Source organism: Aegilops tauschii, chromosome 4 (assembly GCF_002575655.3).
Source record: "Aegilops tauschii subsp. strangulata cultivar AL8/78 chromosome 4, Aet v6.0, whole genome shotgun sequence".
NCBI classification, from domain to species: domain Eukaryota; kingdom Viridiplantae; phylum Streptophyta; class Magnoliopsida; order Poales; family Poaceae; genus Aegilops; species Aegilops tauschii.
Window position 1 is genome coordinate 518,496,479 of NC_053038.3, and position 27,350 is coordinate 518,523,828.

The 27,350-nt window shown below is 50.2% G+C and overlaps 1 protein-coding gene across 1 annotated transcript in view; it reads right to left on the reverse strand.

Annotated features, from left to right (window-relative positions):
- Positions 1 to 15,821, reverse strand: part of LOC109737061 (uncharacterized) — a 44,076-nt gene extending 28,255 nt beyond the window's left edge. The window contains exons 1-2 of the mRNA XM_020296284.2: positions 15,705 to 15,821; positions 15,415 to 15,574 (exon numbers count right to left, since the gene is read on the reverse strand). Of these exons, the coding sequence (XP_020151873.1) occupies positions 15,415 to 15,574; positions 15,705 to 15,821 (277 nt within the window). The remainder of the gene's footprint in view (positions 1 to 15,414; positions 15,575 to 15,704) is intronic.
- Between the last annotated feature and the right edge of the window lie 11,529 nt (positions 15,822 to 27,350).

Consider the following 27,350-nt stretch of genomic DNA (forward strand, 5'->3'; position numbering starts at 1 on the left):
CACCCGGACACGGGACGAAGTCTTCAATCTTGTATCTTCATAGTCCAACAGTCCGGCCAAAGGATATAGTCCGGCTGTCCGAGGACCCCCTAATCCAGGACTCCCTCAGTAGCCCCTGAACCAGGCTTCAATGACGATGAGTCCGGCGCGCAAATTGTCTTCGGCAATGGAAGGCGGGTTCTTCCTCGGAATACTCCATAGAAGATTTTGAACACAAGGATCGTGTCCGGCTCTGCAAAACAAATTCCACATACCACCGTAGAGAGTATAATATTTCCACAAATATAATCTGCTAACAACTTTTCCTAACGTGACATCACGCCATGGCCCGGTCATTATTCTAACCGTTTTTCTCAACCAGCTACTGCACATATTGCGAGGCGGTTTTATTGGCACGTCTTGTCGAAGCAGAGATCGTGTTCCCCTTATCACGGGATTCTCATCAATGCGGGCATGGGTAACCCAGTCGTGCTTGCTAGCATGACTCCTCGATTTTAGGCAAGTCCCAGGCGGCCACGCGAAGGACGCTTGATATCCGCCCTCTTTATAAAGGGGCCAAGGCCTGTCCTTTTTCTTCTCGCGCTCGATCCTTCCCTTCCCCCACCTCGAGTTCCAACACCCAAGGCTTAGGCTAAGTGCCTCGGATCTTCAATCATGTCCGGATCCAACCATCAAGGCCGGTGGATGGCCTCCTCTGTCACGGAAGAGGACATCAAGAAGCTAAGAGAAGCCAGGTATCTGACCGCCGAAATCTTGCACAGGCTGCCTCCTCAAGGGCAGGTCATCCCCACTCCCGAACCCAACGAGAGTGTTATATTTGTTTCCCACTTCCTCCGGGGGCTAGGTTTTAGTCTTGATCCCTTTGTTAGAGGGCTCATGTTCTATTACGGACTTGATTTCCACGATCTAGCTCCAGATTCCATCCTTCACATCTCGTCGTTTATCGTCGTGTGTGAGGCCTTCCTCCGCATCCCCCACACTTCGGCTTATGGCTCAAGACCTTCAATGTGAAGCCAAAGATGATCGATGGGCGACACGCAGAATGCGGAGGTGCCATAATAAGCAAAGGCGCCGATGCTCCATGGCCAAAGGGTTCCTTCCCGGAGATGTCCAACTTATGGCAGCGGGAGTGGTTTTACATCACAGCTCCCCGAGGCACTAAGTGGGTAGCTGCCCCCATCTTTCGTTCGGCCCCCCCGCCACAACTGGTGTCATGGGTCAACAAGGGGCTGGACTGGGGGCCAGTTAATGACGTGCTGACATTGCAAAGCCGCATCCGAGATCTCCTCAGGAGAGATGTCAGTCTTGTCAAGGTAATGCAAGTTATGCTAGTTCGTTGGGTCCTGCCATGCCAACGTCGACCTCTCCGTATGTGGGAGTTCAACCCGGAAGGACCGCGAATTATTCAGCAATTCTTCGGCGTGACGCTCGAAGAGATGTACGGATTGTTCTTCGGATCACGAATAAAGTGTCCGGACACCACCGAGGATGCGGGTCTTGACTGCAACCGTCAAGATACCCCCGTAAGTAATTCTGCGGCCGAACACACTGTCTTTTTATTTTCCACAACATCATTCTAAAGAAATTGCTCTTGGCCAGGACTGGATAAAAAAGGCGAAGATGATCAGGTGTTCGGCCCCCTTCCCGAAGGCTCACCGAATCCTGTGCTAGCCAGGATGCTTGAGCATGCACCTTATCAAGTGTCGTCAGAGGAAGATAAAGGGAGGGATAAAGAAGCCAAAAGCGGGCCTCACGCATTATCCAAACCGGGGGAATTAGTGTCTCCGCGAAGGAGGATAATCGGGGAGAAGAATCTAAAATTCCCTCTCCCCAAGGAAGGAAAAGGACCGCCTCTGAAGACTTGGAAGCAAGGGTTTCCAAACGAGGAAAGAAACCTTCGCCAGGAGGCCCTGCCCCGAAGGGCGTCCTTACCGCATTGTGCCCGCAAGGGGGTTAGCCCTCCACCAAGCTGTAAGTGAATAAGAGTACTTTTGGTAAATATATACTGCTTCATCTCTGAGGACAATAACCAAAACGCATGTCTTGCAGTACGGATCGTAGCCCTTCTCGACAGAGTTCGTCTTCAGGGGATCTTCTTCCGGAGATGATGGAGAGCGAAACGCCTCCCCTTGTCTCCCCGCCTCGAGGGGCGGACGACCCTGAGGTGTCGTCACGGAGGCTTTCTCCTGATCCGCCAAGGCCAGAAGGTAACCCTTCGGCCACCCAAAGTCCGGAGTATTCGGCTCCTGAGGAGAGCAACAAAAAGAGTCCGGGACTGTCCGGTGCACAACCGGACGTGCTGATGGGTCTTCTGGAGCAAGCGGCTATCTCAGAGGCGCATCGTACTTTAATGGGTACGGTGGTTGAAAGAATTTCATCTGCCAAAAGTGGATTGCATGAAGCTTTTACGAGCCTGCTAAGAGGCTTTGAGGTACACAAAATAACATATATATTTTTGACGGTACCGCACATGCTAAGTGTGCTCTGTACAGATAGTAGCCCCTGAGACTCTGGTTGCCATCCAAAGGCGGCAAACAGAGGATCATAGTCCTAGGTAGTGATCGCGCTGCTTACATGTGCAGGCGGCTGAGGGTCCGGAGGCTGGCCGGACTGAGTTTGCCGAACTAAGGCGGCAGCTTGACGCGGCAGATGCCGACATCGCGCTTGTGAACAAGCGGCTTGACGAGGCACAGGGTATGTATTTCCGGGTGGTCAACAAATATTAAGAGGAGCATGATGCTAGTATCTATAATATGTTATTTATTGCAGATGGAGCTACCGCCGTGGAGACCCTTCGGGCGGAACTTGCCCAAGCCAAGGAACAAGCCAGGAGAAGCGATGCGGCCGCCCTAGAGGCGGCTGAAGAGTTAAAAGCCGAACAGGCTGCTCATCGCCAGAGCGAAGATAAAATAGCCAAGAAGGCTGTTGAGCTGAAGGATGCCGCCGACCGGTATGAGCTTCTTGAAAAGGAAAGCCAAGCGAAAGCGGCGGACCTGACGAAAGCCATGGCAGCAGCCAAGGAAGCCCGCTCTAAAATCAGAGCGGCAAAGGAGGAGCTTCGTCAGGCCGGAGATATCACGGCTGGGAAGCCCTTTTTGTTGCGGTCGAAGTTTGGAGATCCGAAGTATGCCCCTCTGGATCAGTTATGGAGTGCTGCAGACGCGTATTCGGACTTGGCAACGAGTGCTGCTGATGCGACTGAGTTTTTCAAGGATCAAAAGATCACGAAGTGGAAAAGTTGTTCTGGTCGCAGTTCAGTGCTCCAACGCGTCCGCTGTTGTTAAATGAACAAATGGCCGAGTGGGCTGAGCTCCATAGATTGTCCGGACTTGCCATGAGGTCTGTCGTGGATCATCTTTGGCCGGAAGGACCAAGGCCGAATAGTTATTTTAGTTTAGTGCAACGATTCCTTGGTGATGTGCCGCATACCGACGCTGTAAAGAGGTCGGCGTGCATAGAGGGTGCGCGGATGGCTCTTGCCCGTGTTAAGACATACTGGGCAGAGATGGAGGCCACCGCTATTGCAACCCAGGGTCCGGCCGTAGGCCAGGTATCGGCCGAGCACTATTTTGAGGAAGTCCTAGAAGGTGCTCGTTTAATAGAGGCTCGGTGCTCGAAGAGTATCATGTTTGAGTGACATGTATCCCAATTGTAAGAACAATGCTATTTGGGTTATAAAGGATGTGTTTATACTTTTGCCTGAAAGTATTATGATGCCTCCTGTGCGGCCGTTTATGTTATGTATATAACCTGAAAGTTTGCAGTCGTCGGCTTCAGGCCCCACGCATATAATGCGGGGGTGTTCGAAAAAAGCGCGTATTCACACTTGACCCAACGTCTTCGTCCATTAAGGAGGTGATAGCGCGGCGAACAAGGCAATCGGACTATATAGCTTTAACACTTTCACTTAGCCATAGGAGTTTGACGGTGGGGCTACTATATAGCCCCTGGTACTTCCGCGCTCATCCGAATACGGGGCGCGTACATACATGGCCGGGAAACGGCCCTTCGTTAATGCGGAGGAATCGCGAAGATTCCGCTGGGTCATCGAGTGGTTGACCAGTCTCGCGCTTTATCATGACAGTCAGTTTTCGGCTTTCTCTACTGAGGTGCTCATCCAGATGAACCAGGGCACAATCGCAGTAGTTCTCCCGGTGCCACCTTAGCTGATAGAGCGGAACGTAAGGTAGCAAAACACGGGAGCCAGGCAAACCCAACTATTGACCAAAGACATGATTCGGAGCTGATGCATATAAGGCCAAGCTCGTGACGCCGAACACTCCCTAAGGTATTCGGACTTTACAACATATGCTGGGCTAAGTAACGCCCTCGATAATAGACCCTGAATTTCCAGGTACATGCATTAGTCTAACGTGATGAAATGTCAATAACGCCATCATCCCTCCCGGTTGTGTTGAGTATCCGGAGGGTGTGAAGCAACAAGACACAGTAAAAAAGGTTTACGCAGGGTCTTAATTTAAAAAGAAACCTTTGAACGGGGCCCTGCTGCACGTCTGCACCTGTGTCTCCGTTGTGCCGTATCCTGGAAGGGTGTAGCATGATGATCATCTGTAAAAGAGAAAGACCCAGGTGAAAGTCTTCGTGCGAAAAAATTTGTTATACTTAATGAACCATTAAAATTCAACCTAAATAAGGTCAAGCCGAACTGTAGTTCTTTTTACATGCGGGAAGCCCCTAGCACCACCTATGGGGGTATGTCCATCGACCCACTCTCAGGTTTATCTGAGCTGTTACAGCCAGTGGTGCACCGGACTCGTCTAGCCGTGTCCGCGGTCGTGACGACCGATCATTTATTCTGTTTGAAGAGGCCGTTCAGTGTTCGGCTGCTAACGCCGCCACACATTCTTCCGTACTTAAGGAACGCTCTGTGCTTCCGCTAACTATGATGGTGCCACGTGGACCGGGCATCTTAAGCTTAAGATAAGCGTAGTGCGGTACCGCATTAAAACGAGCGAAGGCCGTTCTTCCGAGTAGTGCTTGATAGCCGCTTCGGAATGGAGCGATGTCGAAGGTTAACTTTTCGCTTCGAAAGATGTCGGGAGAACCAAATACAACCTCTAGTACTAGAGAGCCCGTGCAGCGGGCCTCTGGGCCTGGTATTGCTCCTTTAAAGGTAGTATTGCTTTAGCCGATTCTTGTCGGGTCTATCCCCATTTTGAGGACCGTGTCCTGATATATCAGATTAAGACTACTGCCGCCGTCCATAAGGACTCGGGTGAGATGGTATCCGTCAATTATTGGGTCTAGTACCAAGGCAGCCGATCCTCCGTGCCGGGTACTGGTCAGGTGATCCCTGCGATCAAAAGTGATCGGGCAGGCCGACCAAGGGTTGAATTTGGGGGTGACGGGTTCTGTGGCGCATATGTCTCGGAGTGCGCATTTGCTCCTCCTCTTCGTTACGTGAATCATGTTCACTGTTTTGACCTCTGGTGGGAATTTTTTCTGTCCCCCAGTGTTTTGCTGGCGAGGCTCATCCTCGTCTTCGCTTGGTGTCTCCCTCCCCTTGTGTTCGGCATTTAGCTTGCCGGCCTGCTTGAAGACCCAGCATTCTCTGTTGGTGTGATTTGCAGATTTGTCGGAGGTGCCATGAATCTGACATAATCTGTCTAGAATCTTGTTTAGGCTGGACGGTCCATCTCTGCTGCCTTTGAATGGTTTTTCCGTTGACCAGGTCGAGAGCCCCTGAATCCGGCGTTTACCGCCGTGTTGTCTGGGCAGTCTTCATTGTTTCGACGCTTACTTTTATTGCGTCGTGGTTTTCCATTGCCATCCCTAACTTCGGATGTGCCTGGGTCGCTGGTGCCGCTACGGGCCAGCCAACTATCTTCGCCCGCGCAAAAGCGGGTCATAAGGCTTGTTAGGGCTGCCATTGTCCTCGGTTTTTCCTGGCCGAGGTGTCTGGCGAGCCATTCGTCCCGGACGCTGTGTTTGAAAGCCGCTAAGGCTTCGGCGTCCGGGAAGTCGACAATTTGATTCTTCTTAGTGAGGAATCTGTTCCAAAGCTTTCGGGCTGACTCTCCGGGCTGTTGAATTATATGACTTAAATCGTCTGCATCCGGAGGTCGGACATAGGTCCCTTGAAAATTAGCCCTAAAAGCATCCTCAAGCTCCTCCCAACTTCCAATGGAGTTTTGCGGGGAGGCTCTTCAGCCAGTGTCGAGCTGGTCCCTTCAACTTGAGGGGCGAGTATTTGATGGCGTGGAGATCATCTCCGCGAGCCATGTGGATATGAAGGATAAAGTCCTCAATCTAGACCCAGGGTCTGTCTGTAACGCCCCAAGACCGACGCTCCAGACGCCTTCCATGTTTTTTCGTTGTTGCCATGTGTTTTATTTGCTTGTTGCATTCATCATGTCATCATGAGCATTGCATTCTCATGTTTTCATAAAACTTGCATCCGTTCGTAGTGCCGCTTCCCGTTTGTATCTGTTGACATTTCTCGGACCCCTTGCAACCTGGATGTTTGTTTTCTTTCTTGCTTAAGCCGGAGTCTCTCTGCTCACTTCTCAGACCACCCCTCGTGTGCGCGTCCGAATCTTTCTTGAACCTGAACCGCTCGGTCGTGACCGATGGGTCCGGATCATCCCCGAACATCCGTAAAGCATCGTCGGTTTCTTATTTGGACTCCCTAGCATATTTATTCTCGTCCATCGGATTTCGATCGGAAGATCCAAACTTCCCTCCTTTCCATATATATAGTCCACCCCTAGTCTAATTTGAGACCAAACCCTAAAACCTAGGAGATCTGTCCCATCCATCCCGTGTCCGCCGCCGTCACCAACTCACCATCTCCCTCGGGATCCTCCCAGATCCCATCTACCAACCACCGCAGCCTCCTCCCTCTGCCTCGCGCGTCCGATCTAGAGGAGTGGAGTTCCTCCTCTGCTCGATCTCCCCTGTGACCAAGTCCATCGATCCCCCCTCCAACCTCCTGCCCGAGCACCCAACCAGCAGCTCCTTCTCGCCCCCGTACCCGCTGCAGCCGCTCCACGACGGCCACCCCAACAGCCCTGCCGCCGGCCGACCAAACCAGCAGGAAGCCCGCAGGAGCATCCATGGTCATCCCCGTCGCCGCTGCCTGCATCGCCTCCTGCCGAGCGCCTCCCTCACCTGTGGCCTCCTCCCAGACCCCGCGCCAAGTTCGTCTTCGAGCCACGCCGCCCTGGAGCTTCTCCGCTGTCCCGCCAAGTCCCTTTGCTTGATCCGCCAAGTTCCGCACCGCCGTCCAGTGCCTCGCCTGTGCGTCGGCGTCTTCTGCTTCGCCTCGCAAGCCTCTGCTCGACCTCGTCGACCCGCCGCTTCCCGCGCCTGCCGGCCCTGCCTCAAGTCCCGCCCCGCCGCGCCTCTACTTCGCGTGAGCCAAGACGAGACGACCGCTGCAGCTCGCTCGCCTGGCGTTGACCAGTCGCCTAGGCCACCAGCTCGCCCGCTTCGGCCTGCTTCCTCCATCGACCGGCCTCCAGCCCAGCTGCTACTCGCGAGCCCACCTCCACCGATCTGGCCAATGGCCCATGGTGAGAACCCCAGCCCCTCCAGATGCGGCCCGGATCATGTTTTTTTTCCCGTCTGCGATTTTGTCCATTATCCAGGAGTTTACAGTTTTGCAAAAAAACCCTCATGTTCATGCATTTAATATGTCACAAACCGTGCATCGGATTAAAATGTTTTATACATGTGAAATGCTTAGAATTTCATCTAGTTTCATAATATGCCACTTTCATCCATGTTTGAAATGTTTAAATTGTTGTTTGTTTAAATTTGCTCAAATGCCATGCTAAAATGATTTATTTCATAACTAATTAACCATAGCTCGGATTTAAATAAACTTTATATGTAAATGGGGTAGAAAAATTCCTAGTTTAACATGTTGCACTTTATTTTCCTGTTTAACAACAATAAAATATGGTTTTAGGCATAACAGTACCAAATCTAAAATATGGACATGAGGATTTTCCGGAATTGTTGTTTGTTATTTCCGGCCTCATTTAAACTTGCCTAGATAGGTAGTTTTCATATGCTTCACCTCTTGCCATGTTTAATAACATTTAATATTGTTGGGTACATAACCGAGAGAGAACTAAATATTTGATGTGGTGTTTCGTCAATATGCAAGTCGTTGCATATTGAGCTCCACTTAATTTGTAGTGTTGTTTGTTGCACTTTGCCATGCCATGCCTCTTTAAACCGGACATGCATCATACTTGATTGTGCACCATGCCATGCTTATGTGTTGGTTGTTTACTATGTTGTTTGTTTCTTTCCGGGTTGCTTCTCTCGTTAGCTTCGGTTTCGTTCCGGAGTTGTGAGGATTCGTTCGACTACGTCCGTTTGTCTTCTTCATGGACTCATTCTTCTTCCTTGCGGGATCTCAGGCAAGATGACCATACCCTCGAAATCACTTCTATCTTTGCTTGCTAGTTGTTCGCTCTATTGCTATGCCGCGCTACCGACCACTTGCTATATCATGCCTCCCATATTGCCATGTCAAGCCTCTAACCCACCTTTCCTAGCAAACCGTTGTTTGGCTATGTTACCGCTTTTGCTCAGCCCCTCTTATAGCGTTGCTAGTTGCAGGTGAAGATGAAGTTTGTTCCATGTTGGGACATGGATATTGTTGGGATATCACAATATCTCTTATTTTAATTCATGCACCTATATACTTGGTAAAGGGTGGAAGGCTCGGCCTTATGCCTGGTGTTTTGTTCCACTCTTGCCGCCCTAGTTTCCGTCATACCGGTGTTATGTTCCTTGATTTTGTGTTCCTTACGAGGTTGGGTGATTTATGGGACCCCCTTGACAGTTCGCTTTGAATAAAACTCCTCCAGCAAGGCCCAACCTTGGTTTTACCATTTGCCACCAGGGGCAACTCTGGGCTCGCCTATCGAAAGCTTGGACAATCCGGTGTGCCCTGAGAACGAGATATGTGCAGCTCCTATCGGGATTTGTCGGCACATTCGGGCAGCTTTGCTGGTCTTGTTTTACCATTGTCGAAATGTCTTGTAAACCAGGATTCCGAGACTGATCGGGTCTTCCCGGGAGAAGGAATATCCTTTGTTGACCGTGAGAGCTTATAATGGGCTAAGTTGGGACACCCCTGCAGGGTATAAACTTTCGAGAGCCGTGCCCGCGGTTATGTGGCAGATGGGAATTTGTTAATATCCGGTTGTAGAGAACTTGACACTTGACTTATTAAAATACATCAACCGTGTGTGTAGCCGTGATGGTCTCTTTTCGGCGGAGTCCGGGAAGTGAACATGGTTCTTGTGTTATGTTTGACGTAAGTAGGAGTTCAGGATCACTTCTTGATCATTACTAGTTGACGAACGTTCCGTTGCTTCTCTTCTCGCTCTTATTTGCGTATGTTAGCCACCATATATGCTTATTGCTTGCTGCAACTCCACCTCACTACCTTCTCCTACCCATAAGCTTAAATAGTCTTGATCTCGCGGGTGTGAGATTGCTGAGTCCTTGTGACTCACAGATACTTCCAAAACACTTGCAGGTGCCGACGATACCAGTCCAGATGACGCAACCGAGCTCAAGTGGGAGTTCGACGAGGACCTTGGTCGTTACTATGTTTCGTTTCCTGATGATCAGTAGTAGAGCCCAGTTGGGACGATCGGGGATCTAGCAATTGGGGTTGTCTTCTTTTATTTTGGTTCCGTAGTCGGACCTATGTGTGTACTCTGAATGATGTATGAATTTATTTATGTATTGTGTGAAGTGGCGATTCTAAGCCAACTCTTTATCCCATTCTTGTTCATTACATGGGATTGTGTGAGATGACCCTTCTTGCGACAAAACCACAATGCGGTTATGCCTCTAAGTCGTGCCTCGACACGTGGGAGATATAGCCGCATCGTGGGTGTTACACTGTCGTCCCGTCGTATGCCTCTATGTTCACGGGTTTGAATCCCTCCGGAAATTCGTGATCCAGCACCTCATCGGTGAAGCATAGGGGGTGCACGGCACCCCTATATTTGGGTGTGTCATGGCATTCTGACGGTTGTAATGTTCGGTTTTGCTTCTGTGCCGGAGCTCGCTTCCTAGATCCGTAGATGGACCTGGTCATACCGGATTTTTTGTGCAAGTCCTCACGTAGATCGTGTGCTGACTTATGTACGACGTCGTTAGCCGCCCTATCGCGGCCACGGGGTGGTCGATCCGGCTGATCGGCCATTTTATTTTTCGGCTGTATAGGCTCTAAAGCCTCATCATCGAATTCAGGCAGCAGCTTGCGCTTTGGATAGCTCTTTGTGTGGCGACTGCCGCCGTACTTTTCTGCAGTGTCGAGCACTTTGTTCCATCTAATGTTGAGTGTATTTTGCGCGGCCCTAAGCCTTTGCTTCTGCTTCTTCAGACTCCTCGCGGTGGCAATAAGCCTTCTATGGAGGTTCTCTTGCTCCAAGTGCCTTTCTGGGATGATGTGTGCATCGTCGTCCGGACTGTTCTCCTCTCCGGAGACATGTTGATTGGCTTTACCCTCGGCGTCGCCGTGATCGGATGGTGGCTCCGTACTATGTTCGCCGTCCGCTGGTTCATCCTGCTCTGTCGCTGGATCTATGTGGTCGTTGTTTCCTTTGGAGTCAACTGGGGTATTATTTTTCCCTGCGCTGTTGTCGCTGTTTTTGCCGAGGCGGGATTTGGAGCGGCGTCTACGTCGTCGCTTTGGTTGCTTCTCGAGGGAACTATCCTTCGCTGCATCCTTCCGTTCCTCGTCATTGTTTTCTTTGGGTGTATCCACCATATATATATCGTGTGATGAAGTGGCTGTCCAGCGCCCTGTGGGCGGTGGTTCCTGTTGCTCTCCTGCATCGTCGTCCATACCGTCGATTGTCTTCGGAGTCGAAATCGAGCATGTCGGTTAGGTCGTCGACAGTGGCTATTAAGTGGGTGGTGGGTGGGGAACGAATTTCTTCGTCGTCCGCTTCCCACTCAAGCCGGACATAGTTCGGCCAAGGGTCTCCTGATAAGGAGAGAGACCTTAATGAATCAAGCGCGTCGCCCAAGGGCGAGTGCTGGAAAATATCCGCGGAGGTGAACTCCATGATCGGTGCCCAATCAGATTCGATAGGCACGGACGCGGGCGGTGCGGAGCCCGTGGCCGGGGACGAATCCAAGTGTCTGGCAACACAAGTCTCGTAGGGGGTGAAATCAGTATTCGGCTCTATCGCCACTGAGTATGCGGCCTCCGTGGCGGGGTCCATCCACCCGTCCTCGGACGGCGCGCCCTGCTCCGGATTTAGGGCCGGAGTAGCCACAGGTGTGATCTCCCGAACACCGTCTGACGGCAGAGTTAGGTCATGCTCGTCGTGACCGTGCGGCGCACCTGACACATGCTCGAATCCGTAAAAGATCAAGTCTCCGCGGATGTCGGCAGTATAGTTTAAGTTTCCAAACCTGACCTGACGGCCAGGGGCGTAGCTCTCGATCTGCTCTAGATGGCCAAGCGAGTTGGCCCGCAGTACGAAGCCGCCAAATACGAAGATCTGTCCGGGGAGAAAAACCTCACCCTAGATCGCATCATTGTTGATGATCGAAGGAGCCATCAAGCCTTATGGTGACGGCACAGTGGAACTCTCAATGAAAGCACCAATGTCGGTGTCAAAATCGGCGGATCTCGGGTAGGGGGTCCCGAACTGTGCGTCTAAGGCGGATGGTAACAGGAGGCAGGGGACACAATGTTTACCCAGGTTCGGGCCCTCTTGATGGAGGTAATACCCTACTTCCTCTTTGATTGATCTTGATGATATGAGTATTACAAGAGTTGATCTACCACGAGATCGTAGAGGCTAAACCCTAGAAACTAGCCTATGATTATGATTGTTCTTGTCCTACGGACTAAACCCTACGGTTTATATAGACACCGGAGGGGGCTAGGGTTACACAGAGTCGGTTACAAGGGAGGAGGTCTACATATCACCAAGCTTGCCTTCCACGCAAAGGAGAGTCCCACCCGGAGACGGGACGAAGTCTTCAATCTTGTATCTTCATAGTCCAGCAGTCCGGCCAAAGGATATAGTCCGGCTGTCCGAGGACCCCCTAATCCAGGACTCCCTCAACCGCGAAGAGCTCGCGGTGAGTGCGGTGTCGGCCAGGCAGCGACGACCGCCACCTTGTCGGCATCCATAGCAACCCCGTCAGCCGAAATGACGTGGCCGAGGTAGGCGACTGAAGGCGTCCCGAACGAGCACTTCGAGCGCTTAAGATGAAGATGATGCGCCCGAAGCTCGTTGAAGACGATGGCGACGTGCTGGAGGTGCTCCGCCCACGAGGCGCTGTAGATAAGAATGTCATCAAAGAAAATGAGCACAAACCGACGTAAGTAGGGACGGAGGACGTCGTTCATCGGGGCCTGGAAGGTTGCTGACGCGTTGGCGAGGCCAAAGGGCATCACCAAGAACTTAAAGTGGCTGTGGTGAGTCCGGAACGCCGTCTTGGCGATGTCGTCCGGGTGCATGCGCACCTGGTGGTACCCCGACCGGAGATCGAGCTTGGTGAAGAAGCGCGCCCCATGGAGCTCGTCTAGGAGCTCATCGACCACCGGGGTAGGAAACTTATCCTTGAGTGTGAGCGCATTAAGGGCACGGTAGTCGATGCAGAAGCTCCACGTGTCGTCCGACTTGCGGACGAGGAGGACCGGCGCGGTGAAGGGCGACGTGGAGATCCGAATGATGCCCGCGGCGAGCATGAGTGCACACTGCCGCTCCAACTCGTCCTTCTGCACCTGCGGATAGCGGTAAGGATGAACGGCCACCGGGGCAGAGCCCGGCAGGAGATGAATATGGTGATCATACACCCGGGCTGGCGGCAGGCCCTGTGGCTCGTTGAAGAGGTCGTTGTGCTGCTGCAGGAGGTCATCCAGTAGTGGGTGCCCGGCCTCAGAGGTGGCCGCAGCCAGCTGGAGTTGCGGCGTCGCCGGGGCGGCGCCCCCAATGTCGTCCCACCGGATGCGGTGGCCCAGTGGCCAGAAGGTCATCGTCAGAGCGTCGAAGTCCCAAAGGATGGGACCGAGGGTCCGAAGGAAGTCGACGCCAAGGATGAAGTCGAAGCAGCCCAAGTCGATGCCCGCACAGGTGATAGAGAAGTGTTCGGCGTCGATGGTGATGGGGACGTCCCGGGCGAGCCCATGACACCGGAGATGATCGCTGTTGGCCACCGTGACCCGAAGTTGCTCCCCGCCCGTCGGCTAAAGTACTAAGCGCCGCATGGTAGCCTCAGGTAGGAAGTTATGGGTGGAGCCAGTGTCCACCAAAGCCACCAAGCGCTCGCCGTGGATCATCACCGGCAACAGCATGGTCCGCTCGTCGCGGATACCGCGAGCGCGTGGAGAGAGACCACGAGGGCCGTCGCCGGGGGGGCCGCGGGTGCGGTCTCAGCAGCCGCTGGGGGTGGCAGTGTGTCGGCCCCGTCGGGCGAGGCATCCTCCTCGATGTAGTCGACCGTCTCCAAGTAGAAGAGGCGCGGGCAGACATGGCTCGGCGTATAGGGCTCATCGCAGTTAAAGCAGATGCCCTGGCGCCGCCGCTCCATCTGCTCCGCTGGAGAGAGACGACGGAAAGGCCGTGTCGTGGCTGGTGTAGTAGGTGATGGCGCGGCCTGGGGTGGTCGGCCCGGCGTAGGGGCCGGTTTGGCGGCCTGTCGGCCTCCACGAGCCGGGGCGGCCGGCTGCATGGCCTGGGCACGACACTCGAAGGCGCGGGCGTAATACATGGCCTGCTGGAGATCCCGAGGGCCGCGAAGCTCCACGTCCACGCGAATGTGATCCGGAAGGCCACCGACGAAGAGGTCAGCCCGCTGATGTGCCGTCACGCCCGACGCATGGCATGCCAGTGCCTGGAAGCGGTCGGCGAAGTCCTGCACCGTGGAAGTGAAGGGAAGGCGACCGAGCTCCGCCAGGCGGCTCCCGCGAACCGGAGCCCCAAAGCGAAGGAGGCAGAGCTCGCGGAAGCGCTCCCAAGGAGGCATGGTGCCCTCGTCCTGCTCGAGGGCGTAATACCAGGTCTGGGCTGCGCCGCGGAGGTGGTAAGAGGCGAGCCATGTACGCTCCGACGCGAGGGTCCGCTGCCCGCGAAAGAACTGGTCGCACTGGTTGAGCCAGTTAAGGGGATCCTCCGTGCCGTCATATGTGGCGAAGTCGAGTTTGGCGAACCGAGGCGGTTTCTGGGTCGGGGCGCCATGTCGAACTGGCTCGGAGGTGCGGAACAGCGAGACGGGTGGCGCCTGGTCGGAGTACTCCGGGTAGGAGCCGGCGGAACCGGATGGCCCGCCGAACTGCGGGAACGGAGTCGGCTGTTCGGGGCCGTGGTGTAGACTGGGGATGGCGACGACCCAGCCGCCCACGCTGGAAGTGGCGATGGGAAGGGCGGGAACCGGACCTGATTGATCGAGAGGCCGGTCGGCGAGGGTGCCCCCGAGCTGGGCAGGGGCGGCGCCGGTGGTGGCAGTGGCAGCGGTGGGGGCTGGACGCGGGCAGCGGCTGCCGGGGACGGCAACGGCTGCAGGTGCCAGAGGGGCGCCGTCGATGGTGGCGGTGGCAGATGCCACGGGGCCGCGGCGGCTGGTGGTGGCCCGCTGGGGTTCCCCGTCTGGAACGGCAACAGCGGGGGCCCGCCGCCTGCGGGTGCGCCCGGGAATGGCCACGGCGCTGGGTGGCCGTAGGTGGCGATCGGCGCAGCCGGCGGTGGCCCGTACGCTCCTGCCATGTACTAGTGGTACTGGTTCATGTGGAGACCTTGGACGGCCATCACGAGCTGCTGCAGCATGCTGGTCATCTGTTCCGGCGTGAAGACGGCGGCTGGTGGCGGCGCAGAGGTGACTGGGATCGGCGGCGTGGGGGAGCCCGCGGTGGTGGCCTGGTCCGACAGCATGGGGGCCCCGGCGGTGGTCATCGGGGTGGTGGCCATCGGAGCGGTGGTCATCGGGGCGGTGGTGCCGCCGGGCAGCGAAGGCGTGGATGGTGATGACGACATGATCGCAACCGAGTCTCTGGATACCAAATTGGTAGAACCAGGGGTCCTACCGGATCTGCTCCGGAGGTTGTAGGGAAAGGATGGAGTGGGGCGAGGTGATGAGCGGGCGCGCCGGCGGCTGGGCGCCGTCGCGTAGGAGGAGGATGGCGGCGGCGGCTAGGGTTGTAGGCGGCTAGGGTTCCGGCTCCTCTAGGAGCCGGGCAATAGTGATAATAATATTCTTATTGCTTGATCTCAAAAGTGTTTTACATCTAGTATTTATAACCTCAATACGAATAGCCTAAGATAACTTGGGGGCCAAGCCCCTAACTACTGCCCGGTGGGCCTCCTCGGGTTATAAGCTAAACCGGTCACAACATAGTATATGTTAGGAGATGCTAACAGAAAGTCAAGAAAACTAGAGCGAAAGCGAAGTAGTTACCAGAGTGCTCTTCCTGGAAGCAATCATGCTCCATCTCAGCAAAGAACAAAGTTGGTCTGCCATCTACACCTTTCACCACAAAGTTGGAATGCACATATCCTCCAAGCATTCCAGAAACAAGATTCCTTTCTTTCTCTTCCACAAACTCAAAATCAGTAATCTGAAATACAAATAACACGTGTAAGAAGAGTCTCATTCTAGAATAAGTCGAGCACTCACTAACATATACGGTGGCAAAGGGAAATGCAAGGAAACATAAATGTTTTGAGTATGATATTTTGGGCATATGCCTGCATATTGTTTCGCTTGGCATATGTGTTGAGCGCTATAACCAAACTCTTGCGATTACGCTCTTGTTTGCGCTTCATCAGCTCCTCATGGGACGGTGACGCGGGCCTGAGGCTCATCTGGCGCTTGGCGCAAGCAAGCCAGAAATCCTGGAACTCCTGAAACTCCTTTGAAGAGGAATCATCCAATGTCTCCAGTCCGGCAAAGTCGTTACTGCAAGCATGACCAGATACAAATTAGGATGTAAACTCAATAGTTCTAATGACACATGTAGACGAGATTGCTTGAGTTAATATATTAGAGGACATGACGATTAAGAGTGTTCTCTAGATCCCCGCAAAAAAAAGGTGTTCTGTAGATAAAACCTTACATTACTACACCAAACTGGCTAGTTATATTATTGCACTAAAATATTAGTGTGAGTTTTAACCGCCCCCACGGCCCCACCATCAATCCCTTGAATGCACCTTCTCATATATATTATTGATTCTTTTATACCAGATCAAAACATGCACGATATCCCCAAAGGTTGCATCAAAGAGCTAGCATATATATGACCAAGTGTCTGCGTGACTGCGTACGTACATGGTAAATTCTCCATATATCGGCGACGTGGCCACCGACGGGTCGACCGCTCCTGCATCAGATCAGATATAAAATCAACAGCACGAATTTGCGAGACCCCTGAACAAGATGTGCTACGCGCCTACGCCACGCCACACATGGAGATACAGTAAATCACAAGTACGGTGTTACCTGTACTGTAACTGCAGCGAGATAGGGAGAGGGCGGATGATGAAGGAAGGAGGAGATCGGCAGATCGCCGGCGATGAGTGAGATCAAACTGCCTTCGCCGCCGAGACCTAGATGGATTTGTCCTTTCGCTTTTTTTCTTCTTCTTTTTGCTTGTCGTATGTAAAGGGGGAGGAAGACTTGTTACTAGTACTACACACGTCGTAGTACCCAACTGGCGCGTCCGATTTTGCCAGCGCGACACGCATCCCAGGCCTTTTCGGAATCGGAAAAGGAAAAGGAGAACTGAACTGAACTGGGCCGATGGGCTCTCCTTACTACTCCTACTACAAGTCTTCTCGTTGCTCCAAAAAAAAAAACAAGTCTTCTTCTTCCTTTAGACAAGACCAAATTCCTCAACGAAAAAAAGAAGAGCAAAAGGACAAATCTCTCGGCAGCGGAGGCGGTTTGATCTCATCGCCGGCGATCTCGTTCCTTCACCACCCGCCCTCTCCCTATATCGCTCCAGTCACAGGTAACGGCGTCCTTCTGATTTATTGTATCTCTCTAGCTACAAGTAACGCCGTCCTTCTGATTCAACCCGGTGGGGATCCCCCTCCCCATCTCCATGTGTGGCGTGGCGTAGCACATCTTGCTCAGGGGTCTCCTGCTGTTAATTATATATCTGATCTGATGCAGGAGCGGTCGATCCATCGGTGGCCATGTCAGTCGTCGGCCAACACAACCTCTTGTGTTTATGGAGAAATTTGGATGTACGTACGTATGCAGACAGTACCTGTTCATCATGTATGCTCTTTGATGCAACCTTGGGATTATCGTGCATATTTTGATCTGGTAAAACAATCCATGATAGATGTTCAAAAAAAAAGAATCCATGATATGACAAGATGAATTCAAGAGCTTACCATATTTATATGTAGAAACTTCCTGGACATAAAGTGAATGCCAATAGATTCGTATTCATACGGTGATTGTTTGTCTTGACCAAACTAAATGGATTTTGATAACCAGCGAACATTTGCTGGGAGGGCATGGCAAATCAAACTTTTTCATGCCAATTTATGTTGTCCGAGGATAGCAAATTCTTTAACAAACATGGCAAATCTGCCCAGTTCACTTTGTTATCAATAGCAATGCGATGCATAGAAAGAAGATTCTTTGATCTGTCAGGACAATGCAAAATATTTCTAAGATGAATATCACGATGCGGGGTTTTGACAATTGAATGACCAATATGACATATCTCCATACCTTCTCCATTGGCGTTGTGAACTTGATCTTGACCCCGGTATTGTTCGGCCATGGTGACCTTCTCGAGCTCATGCGTGATGTGATTGGTAGCTCCGGAGTCAACGTACCAATTTGTGTCTACCCCATAGAAGGTGTCTGCGGCTGCTGCAACTTTTTTCTTTGGGAATTGTTCTCAACATAGCGCCAATCACAGTCCTTGGCGATATGGTTAGTCTTTTTGCAGATTTGACACTTATTTTCATATTCATCATACCCCTGAAAGACGTGCCCTCGATTGTTGTTGTAGAAGGGACGTCGATTGTTGTTGTAGTTGTTGCCGCCTCCACCATTGACGGTGTCCTGGACTAGGGGTACTCACCACGTCGTCCCCCGATCAGGTGGATCGGGCCAAGGACCCCCATGGCGGTTCACTCATGGGCCAGTTCGGACAGCCCATACCGCATACAAGAAGGTTTCCACAAGACTTGGCGCACAAGACAAGGACTCCTCAAAACCCTAGGCCTGCGGTGCATATACAAACCGAGGCCAGGCTAGTCAATAGACAATCTAATATTCATTATTACAATCTTGTGGTAGACACATGTAATTTGTACTACACCCATATGAATACAATCAAAAGCAGCATGTAGGGTATTATCTCTTCGAGAGAGCCCGAAGCTGGGTAAAACCCCGTGTCCATGTTACCATCACTCCAAGACGCCTAGCTTAGGACCTGAAAGTGCGTTATATCGACTAGAGGGGAGGACACCCAGCAGAGACCTTGATCATACCTGCGGTCGACATAACTAAAACTCCAGGCGGTTAAACCAAAATCACACAGAACAAGGGAATACCTTGCTCTGATACCAATTGAAAGTGCGTTATATCGACTAGAGGGGGGGTGAATAGGCGATTTTTATGAATTCTTCACTGAGGAATTTGCGGGTGAGGAAATTCCTTAGCGAAGAACTACTTGCAGCGGAATAAGTACTCAAAAGTATGCATAGCAGAACACAAGCATGGTCATCATGATGAAATAAAGACAAGCACAGAGTACAGAAAGCGTAAACACAGGATAACACAGGATGAAGACAAACAGACTGAAGAAATTGAACTGGGGAAATTGAGAAAGTCTTCAGTCAAAGTCTTCAAACACAGATATGAACAAGTGCACAACACAGTTATGAGGAAATGAAAGAGTTGAGGAAATAGAACCAGTAGGCTTGGTGAAGACAATGATTTGGTAGACCAGTTCCAACTGCTGTCTCAGTTGTACATCTGGTTGGAGCGGCTAGGTATTTAAACCCGAGGACACACAGTCCCGGACACCCAGTCCTGAACACAAAGTCCAGGACACTTAGTCCTCACCGTATTCTCCTTGAACTAAGGTCACACAGACCTCGTCCAATCACTCGTGGTAAGTCTTCAGGTGACTTCCGAACCTTCACAAACTCGGTCACTCGGCGATCCACAATTCCTCTTGGATGCTCTAGACCATGACGCCTAACCGTCTGGAAGAAGCACAGTCTTCAAAGGTAACAAGCGTCAGATCCACGCAGGATCAATCTCTTCAGTGATGCTCAATCACTTTGGGTTTGTTTGGGTTTGGGTTTTCCTCACTTGATGATTTTCGCTCAAAGTCCTCGGAGGATGGGGTGCTCTCAAATGACAAATGTCAGTTTCTCTCGGAGCAGCCAACCAGCTAGTGGTTGTAGGGGGCGGCTATTTATAGCCTAGGGAGCAGCCCGACATGATAAGACATAAATGCCCTTCAATGATATGACCGTTAGGTGGATAAGATATTTTGGGATAGCTGGCGCGTAGCACAGCAACGGTCGGAAATATGAGGCTCAAATTCCTCAGGGCTATCATGTTCCTCACTGTGTATGCAATCCGCACTGGCGAATTCCTAACTCCTCCGTCAGAACAAATTCCTCAGAGACCAGAAGAGCTTCGTCTCTGTCACTGAAGAATATGACTGAACTGTATGAGATTTCCAATGGCTTCACTCAAAGGGATTGGTAGGTGTAGGATTTTGAGTTGAGCATCACATGGAAATTTTTCCTTAGTATTTCCTCGACCCCTTTAACAGTACGGTGTTTCCTATGACTCAAGAAAGAGAAAATGAAACTACGAAAACAAAAGTCTTCACGCTTCATGTTCCTCAAATGAATACCAAGTCTTCAAGGTCACACCAATTTCTTCACTTTCAAAGTCTTCAGAAAGTCTTCAGAAATCCAAAGTCTTCAGTCGAAGAACTTCATTTTTAGGGGTCGACTTTCTCTGTAAATATCAAACTCCTCATAGACTTATAGACCTGTGTACACTCATAAACACATTAGTCCTTAACCTATAAGTCTTCAATACACCAAAATCACTAAGGGGCACTAGATGCACTTACAATCTCCCCCTTTTTGGTGATTGATGACAATATAGGTTAAGTTTTCAACGGGGATAAACATATGAAGTGTAAATACTGATATTGAGGAATTTGATTGCAAGATATAGAAGAACTCCCCCTGAAGATGTGCATAGTGAGGAATTTTCTTTTGAAGCAATGCACACTTGAAGAGTTGAATCATGGAGATCTCCCCCTATATCTTGTAATTCATACACGCATTTGACATAATATATGAAGAATTTGAAATGCATGATGAAATATGGTGACTGATGTTATTCAACATGCGTGCAATAACATTAACGAGGAATAAGCATGCAGAAGAAACAGCAAAAGTATCAGGCCACTATAGAGTTTTAAGTTTACAACTCGATCCAACAAAGTCATCAGAAGAACGAGAGTTGTAACTTAGAAAAAAACGCCCATATAAGATAGACCCGCTTGAAGACTAACTCAAATTTCTCCCCCTTTGTCATCGAATGACCAAAAGGTTTGAAAATGAGGACTAACGCGCCCTGAAGAATATCAAGTTGATGAAGAGGCGCCAGCGTTGTTGGGGTCGTTTGTTGATGTAGGGCCTACCGCAGTGTCGTCCAAGTCTTCATGCTCATCAGTTTCGCGCGATGAAGAATAGGAGCTGGCCACCAAGGAAGGAACCTTGACCTTCTTGTATTTCTTCGGTGGAGGTGCAGACCAGTCAAAGTCCTCCTTGAGACCCATGTTCTTCAGATCTTCTTCGCTGTAAATGTGAGACAGAACAGCCCAGGTGTGACCGAAGACTTCATGGAGGTAGTAATGGTTTTTCTTCACTGCATTATGTGTAGCAGTCAAGTTGTGAAGAATTGAACCAAACGGACGCTTAACCCATTTATGGTTTCGATCCACCTTCTGGTGAAGACTTAGCAGAAGTTCACGGTCAGTCATCACACGAGGAGCAGTAGCTTGAGGATTTGGCTTGGAGGCATGGGCAGCAGAGTCATGAGTGGCAGAGTCATCATTGGTGGAATAAGATGCAGCCTTGCGAAATTGACCATCCAATGGACGAATGCCTTCATCTATAACAGCAGAAGCCTTGCCCTTGTCATCAGCTGAGGAAAATGTCCGTTTGAGGACTTCAATTGGGGGCAAGTAGCTGCAATGGTTCAGTGTATCAGCTTTGTAGTTGAGTGAAGACCTTGTTCTGATGAATCTCATAATCCACGGTGCATAAGGCTTCAGCTCAAACGGTGAAAGTGCAACATTTACCAGAGTCCTCATGAAGAAATCGTGATAATTGACAGGAATGCCATGTATGATGTTGAAAACCAGATTCTTCATGATGCCAACAATTTCCTCATCAGATGAGTTGTGGCCTTTGATTGGACTCATAGTCTTCGTCAGAATGCGATAGACTGTCCTTGGTACATACTGCAATTCCTTCACGAGGAATTTTGTCCTTGAGGCTTGACCTTGTTTCAATGGTTTCATCAGCACTTGCATATAGTGATCAGTAAGCTCAGGCTCTTGGTACATGCAACGAGCTCCTTCAGGTGGAGGACTGATGGGCAGGGCGTGAAGTAATTCAGTGGTCGGTGCCTTATAGTGAGTATTTTCAGTCATCCAGTCCAAAACCCAGGAGTTCACATCGTCAGGATCTCCTGTGATGTGCAAAGTTACGTAGAATTGAAGAATGAGTTCTTCATTCTAATCAACTATGTCTGTGCAAAAGTTGAGGAGGCCTGTGTCATGAAGCACACTGAGGACAGGAGTGAAGCATGGCAGTGATTCCATGTCCACATGAGGAATATGCTCGTGATCGAAGACTTTGTCCTTATTGAAAAGTAGTGAAGAATAGAAGTTGCCCTGGCTGGCGGTCCAAAAGCGCTTCCTGCTAAGACGAGCAGAATCATAGGGATTGTAGTCAGTGAAGAACACGTGCTCGCCAAAGAAATCATCAGCCTTGAATTTCTGCTTCTTTGAGAATGGATCCTTTGGCTTGGGCTGAGGAGTGTCAGTCAATTGCATTATCACCTCAGGAATCGCAATCTCAAGTTCTTCAGGCTGAGGAATTTCAGCTTCTACTCCAGTGACAGCCTGGATCTTCAATTCTTCATGTACATTTTCTTCAGCACTAGTGGCTGGAATTTCTTCATGGACAGATGGGGTTGCACGAGGTTCTTCAGATCCCATTTGTACTTCAGTAGCAACAGGGGACTGAGGAATTTGCTGTAAAGGTGTGAAGAGTGGAGATTTGGGGTGCTGACTTTCCCAAAAGTCATCATTCATCACTGATGTGGTACAGCCAATGTCCACGTCGTCATCTTCTATTTCTTCAACGCCGGCCTCTTCAGCAGTAAACTGAGGCATAGGCGAGGAAACAGCTGGAGTTGAAGGGATTTCATCCACTTCAATTTCTTCATCCATCTGCTCTGACGAAGCAGCGGAAGGATTTTCTTCATCAGATCCGCTAGGGATCACATATTCTTCATCAAAAGGAACAAGGTCCTTTGATGGCATGGTTGAGATCGGAACAACATCAATGGGGTTTGCAACTGAGCTGGTCAATTTCTTCATCTTCTTCGGAGCTGAAGAATCTAATGAAGCTGATGCTTTCCTTTTCTTCACTGCTACACGCTCTGCAGCCTTGGTCTTCTTCACATCTGATCCAGATGGAAGAATTGGAGTTGGGGTAGGCGCAGGAGGAGCAGAGGAATGTGGTTGATTTTCTTCAGGCACAACTGATGCAGTTGTCCTGACCTCTTCATTTTCTTCAGGCGCACCACTAGTGGATGCCATGGCAATTTCATCAGCGGCTGGAATGCAGTCATCAGCCCTGGAACTCACATTTTCTTCAGCAGCCTGAATGTCATCAGCGGTGCTGGCATGTTCTTCAGTTGGCTGAGCAGATGCTTCAGTCAGAGGAATTTCTTGTTGCGATGGGGCTGCAACATTGGAGGTGAACTTCTCAGCCAGTTTAACAAACCTGACCTTGGCTCCTTGCCAATCAGCATAGTAAATATTGAAATCATCGCTGAGGACTTTGATTTCAGACTGGATCTTCACAAGATCATCAGTTGTCATAGAGACAACGTTGTTCTTTAGGAATTTCTCCTTCCTGTACTGCGCTTTCTTGATCTGCCTGGCCTTCTCAAATTTCCATTTCTCTTCTTGGATGAAGGCAGTCAGCATATGATTTTGGCCAGGAGTCAGCTTGAAGTCAGGCATAGGAGTGTTTGGGTCCTTGTGCCAGAGATCAATGTAATCGAGGATCAACTTTGGATCCAAAAGCAGAGGCACATTTGTGCCCTTGGCTCTAGCGGCCCTGACTTGCCTATCTCTGATGATTTCAGCAAGTTCTTCATCATCAGCTTCGTCTTCTTCAGACGGCACTTGGAAGGCGACCTGCTTCTTGTGAGGACTTGGGCGAGAACCTTGTCCAGCAGTGGTCTTTGTCTTCAGCGGAGAGGGTCCTGTTGAAGAATTTGGAGCAGCTGAGGAACTAGCTGAAGCTCCTGAGGCAATAGAGATGTCTGTAGTCCTTTGGCGCGTGGCAAGATGCACAGGTGCTGAGGATTTGGTCGGCGTAGCTGAGGACTTATGCGGAGGAGCTGAGGATTTTGGAGGAGCAGGAGCAGCGTGAGGAATTGGCCGTGAGGGCATTTCTGAGGAACTTGGCCTTGAGGGCATTGAAGGTGAAGCACTTGGCTTACGCGCAGGCTTCTTTGCCATGGATTTCTTCGGCTTGACAGAGGCCTCAGCGGCAGTAGCAGCAGCAGAGTCTTCATTGAATTTCCTCACTGCTTCTCTGGCTTGTCTAGCCAGCTTGGCCCATTCATCAGGATAATCCTCACCACGCTTGAGGCTGGTGGGATCAGCTTCTTAGCCAGGTGCCAACGGACACTACTAGGAAAAGGGCTATAGATGGAATGGCCACTAATGGCAGACCAGACATGTGGTGCGCCATTGCTATATAGCAGTGGCGCACCATGTGCTGGTGCGCCATTAGTGTGAAAGACACTAATGGCGCACCAGACACACGGTGCGCCATTAGTAACAAATTTTTTTTATTTTATTTTTCCAAACATACTAATGGCGCACCGGGGCTTAGTGCGCCATTGCTAGTTCTAACTAGTAATGGCGCACCGCCATTGCTAGTTCTAACTAGTAATGGCGCACCGGGGCATAGTGCGCCATTGCTAGTTCTAACTAGTAATGGCGCACCAGCCACATAGTGCGCCACTACTATATTTTTTTTATTTTTTATTTTTTTGCAAAACTACTAATGGCGCACCGGAGAACAGTGCGCCATTACTGCGCCATTACTAGTTTAAACTAGTAATGGCGCACTGTTCCCTGCTGCGCCATTAGTGTCTTTTTTTTGCAAAACTACTAATGAATGCAACTAAAATTGCAAAAAAAACAAATTTGATTATATTTTCAAATAATAAATTTGATGATTTTTTTCATATTCATAAATATTATTACTGTTGTTATAAAAAAATATTACTGTTTCATATTCATATTCAATTTCTAAAAAATTATTAGATGCAACAAAAAAAATTAAAAAAAATATTACTAATGGCGCACCTCTGGCTGGTGCGCCATTGCTATGTAAAAAAAACATTCTAATGGCGCACTGCTTCGTGGTGCGCCATTAGTAAGCTTCTCCCCACACTAAGCTGCCCCCGCCGCACCCGACCACCACCGCCCCCAACGCCCCCTCCCTGAGCCGAGCGCCGCCTCCCTCGCCGTCCCCCCTCCGCCCGCGCCCGCGCCCTCGACGTCCTCCCGCCCAACCGCCCCCTCCGCCCGCGCCCGCGCCCTCACCGTCCCCCTCCCCCCGCGGCCCCACCTGCGTCAACCTTGTGCTCGCCGTCCAACACCGCGCGGCCTGCCCAGGAGGACCGCCGCCATCTTCCTCTTCTTCACCCCCCCCCCCGGCGTGAGCTCGGCGGCGACAAGGAGTGGCGACCGCAACGACCCCGTCGCCTGCGTGATTCTCCCCCGCCGGACTCCACCCCGCCGCCCCCGCGCCCCCCACCACTGCAGCCGGCCGGCGCCGTGTACGCCCTCGACTGCAGGTGAGCCCCTCCCCTCCACTTCCTTCTTCTTCTTCTTCCTCTTTCCCTCAACCTCTGCTCTGAGTCTCGATCGCTGTGCAGGGCCCGTCCATCTCCGGCGAGCTCACCACACCGCGCGAGCTCAACGACCGTTGTGCAGGGCACCACCACGCAGGTGACCCTCCGAATGTCAAAATTTCAACATTTTGATAGAGTACAATTGTTACAGTACAGTCAGAATTGTGTATGATTGTGCCTAAAGTAGATAATAGTGGACTTTAGGCTTTTTTAGAGGCAATACTAGTGAATTTCAGTTAACTCCTTACAGTTCAGTTAGGTACAGAAAAATTCAGTTAGGTACAGTTACAGAAAAATCCAGTTAGGCTTTTTTAGAGGCAATACTAGTGGATTTTAGGTATCTATTTGCTTGTCCTTCAAATAGGGGCAAGACTGTTACAGAAAAATTACTAAATACAGTTAGCTACTGTCAAAAAATTCAGTTAGGTACAGTTAGCATCAGTTAGGTACAGTTAGGTACAGTTAGCTACTGTCAGGCTTGTTAGATTAATCTTCAGTTTACTTGACTTTTGAGCCGCTGTATCTGAAGGGAGGGAGACAGGGAGTGATGCAGTTGTGCAGCTGCTTGCTGCTGAACCCTAATTAGTTTGTTTGGCTTATGTATAAGACCATAGAGCACACCTCAATTGGAACCACAGCTGCACTAGAGCAATTATGTTTCAGAATGCCCAATCATGTTCTCCAAGTGCACCAAGTGCAAGTGCACTAGGATTTTAGAACCACAGCTGCACTAGGATTTGGTGGTGGTGACTGAATGCAAGTGCACCAAGTTATAAGGGTCCATAAGCAGTGTTGTCATCAGGTCCAGACATAAGCTCCTGTAGTAAGTAGCTTTTGGTTTTATCTTTGTAAGATAACTGGTTCTTGTAGTTTGCTGTTGGTTTCTCTTAATGGAAGTCGGAGGGGTAAACCCTTCCTTGATAAAAATTAAAGTGTCTGGTTTGTCGATTGTAGAACTGAACTTCTCTTTGAGAATGTGTACTCTGTGCTCTTGACATTTGCGCTTAAAGTTCTGAGAAAATCCGCATGGTCTTTCATTTCTGTTGCATGGTTTTATCTATATGGCCTTTCATTTCAGAGTTACACTTATATCATATTAATCATTGACAAATCCACATGCTTAATCAATCGAGTAGTAAGTTGTTTAGGCTTGGCCATTTCCACTCATTGTAGATAGATAGAGTTACACTTTTGTTACATTGCGTTATCTTTCTGTAGAGTAGTAATGCTCCACTTCCATTGGTACTACTTGTGATGCTGACAGCAAGTCTGTAATACTGAAATTTTGTCAACTTGTGATGCTGCTGCTGTACCCCGAGAGGCCCTTGAGTTTGCTGCAATGTCGATTAACTTCCGTTCTGGCAAATTCGGGTACTCCATATGTCCTATTTTCAGCAAAGGTCATGCTGAAATTTTCCATGAATTTTAGCATGACTTTTCCATGAAATAGGACATATGGGGTACTTGTGACTAATGCATGGGCCGGGGTCTTAGTACTTAATTAAGTAGGAACCACTCATCCTAACCATTTGCTCTCAAAATTACCACTTCACTTCTTACTACTGAAAATCTTAGACCATCTCCATTCACCAATTGCTCAAACCAGTTCGAAGGGCATGTTTTCACCACACTGTGGATTATCTTATTGGACCCAACAGAGATGATGTAGTTTTGAATTATGAACATAGGAAATGTCGTCATCGGACGACGAAAGTCTCCCGGGGGAGTGCGACTGGTGCCACGACGGTCGAGGTTTGTGCGACAGGCCTCACCTGGACGATGATTGGAGCTTCAGCATTAAGCTCGAGGAGACATTCGAAGTTGAAACGGTACGCAACGACGACAAGTGTGTTTTTCATAATTAAGCATGAATTCAACTATTTCAACGTGTAATTTCATCTTTTACAATTCGAGTATAGTTTATCCCATGCCATGCAAGACGCTATGTCTTGGAGAGGATGGATTTTGAAGATCATGAAAATTTTGAAACGAAGAAAATTCACCTAAGGACACATCATGGTGTGGATTTTGAAGTAAATCTGTATAATGCTGAGAGCGTAACCCATTTTGGTTGCAAAAATTGGGAAGCATTTTGCAAGATGTATGGTTTTGATGAGGGTATGCTTGTCACCATGGATCTTGGTGATCCT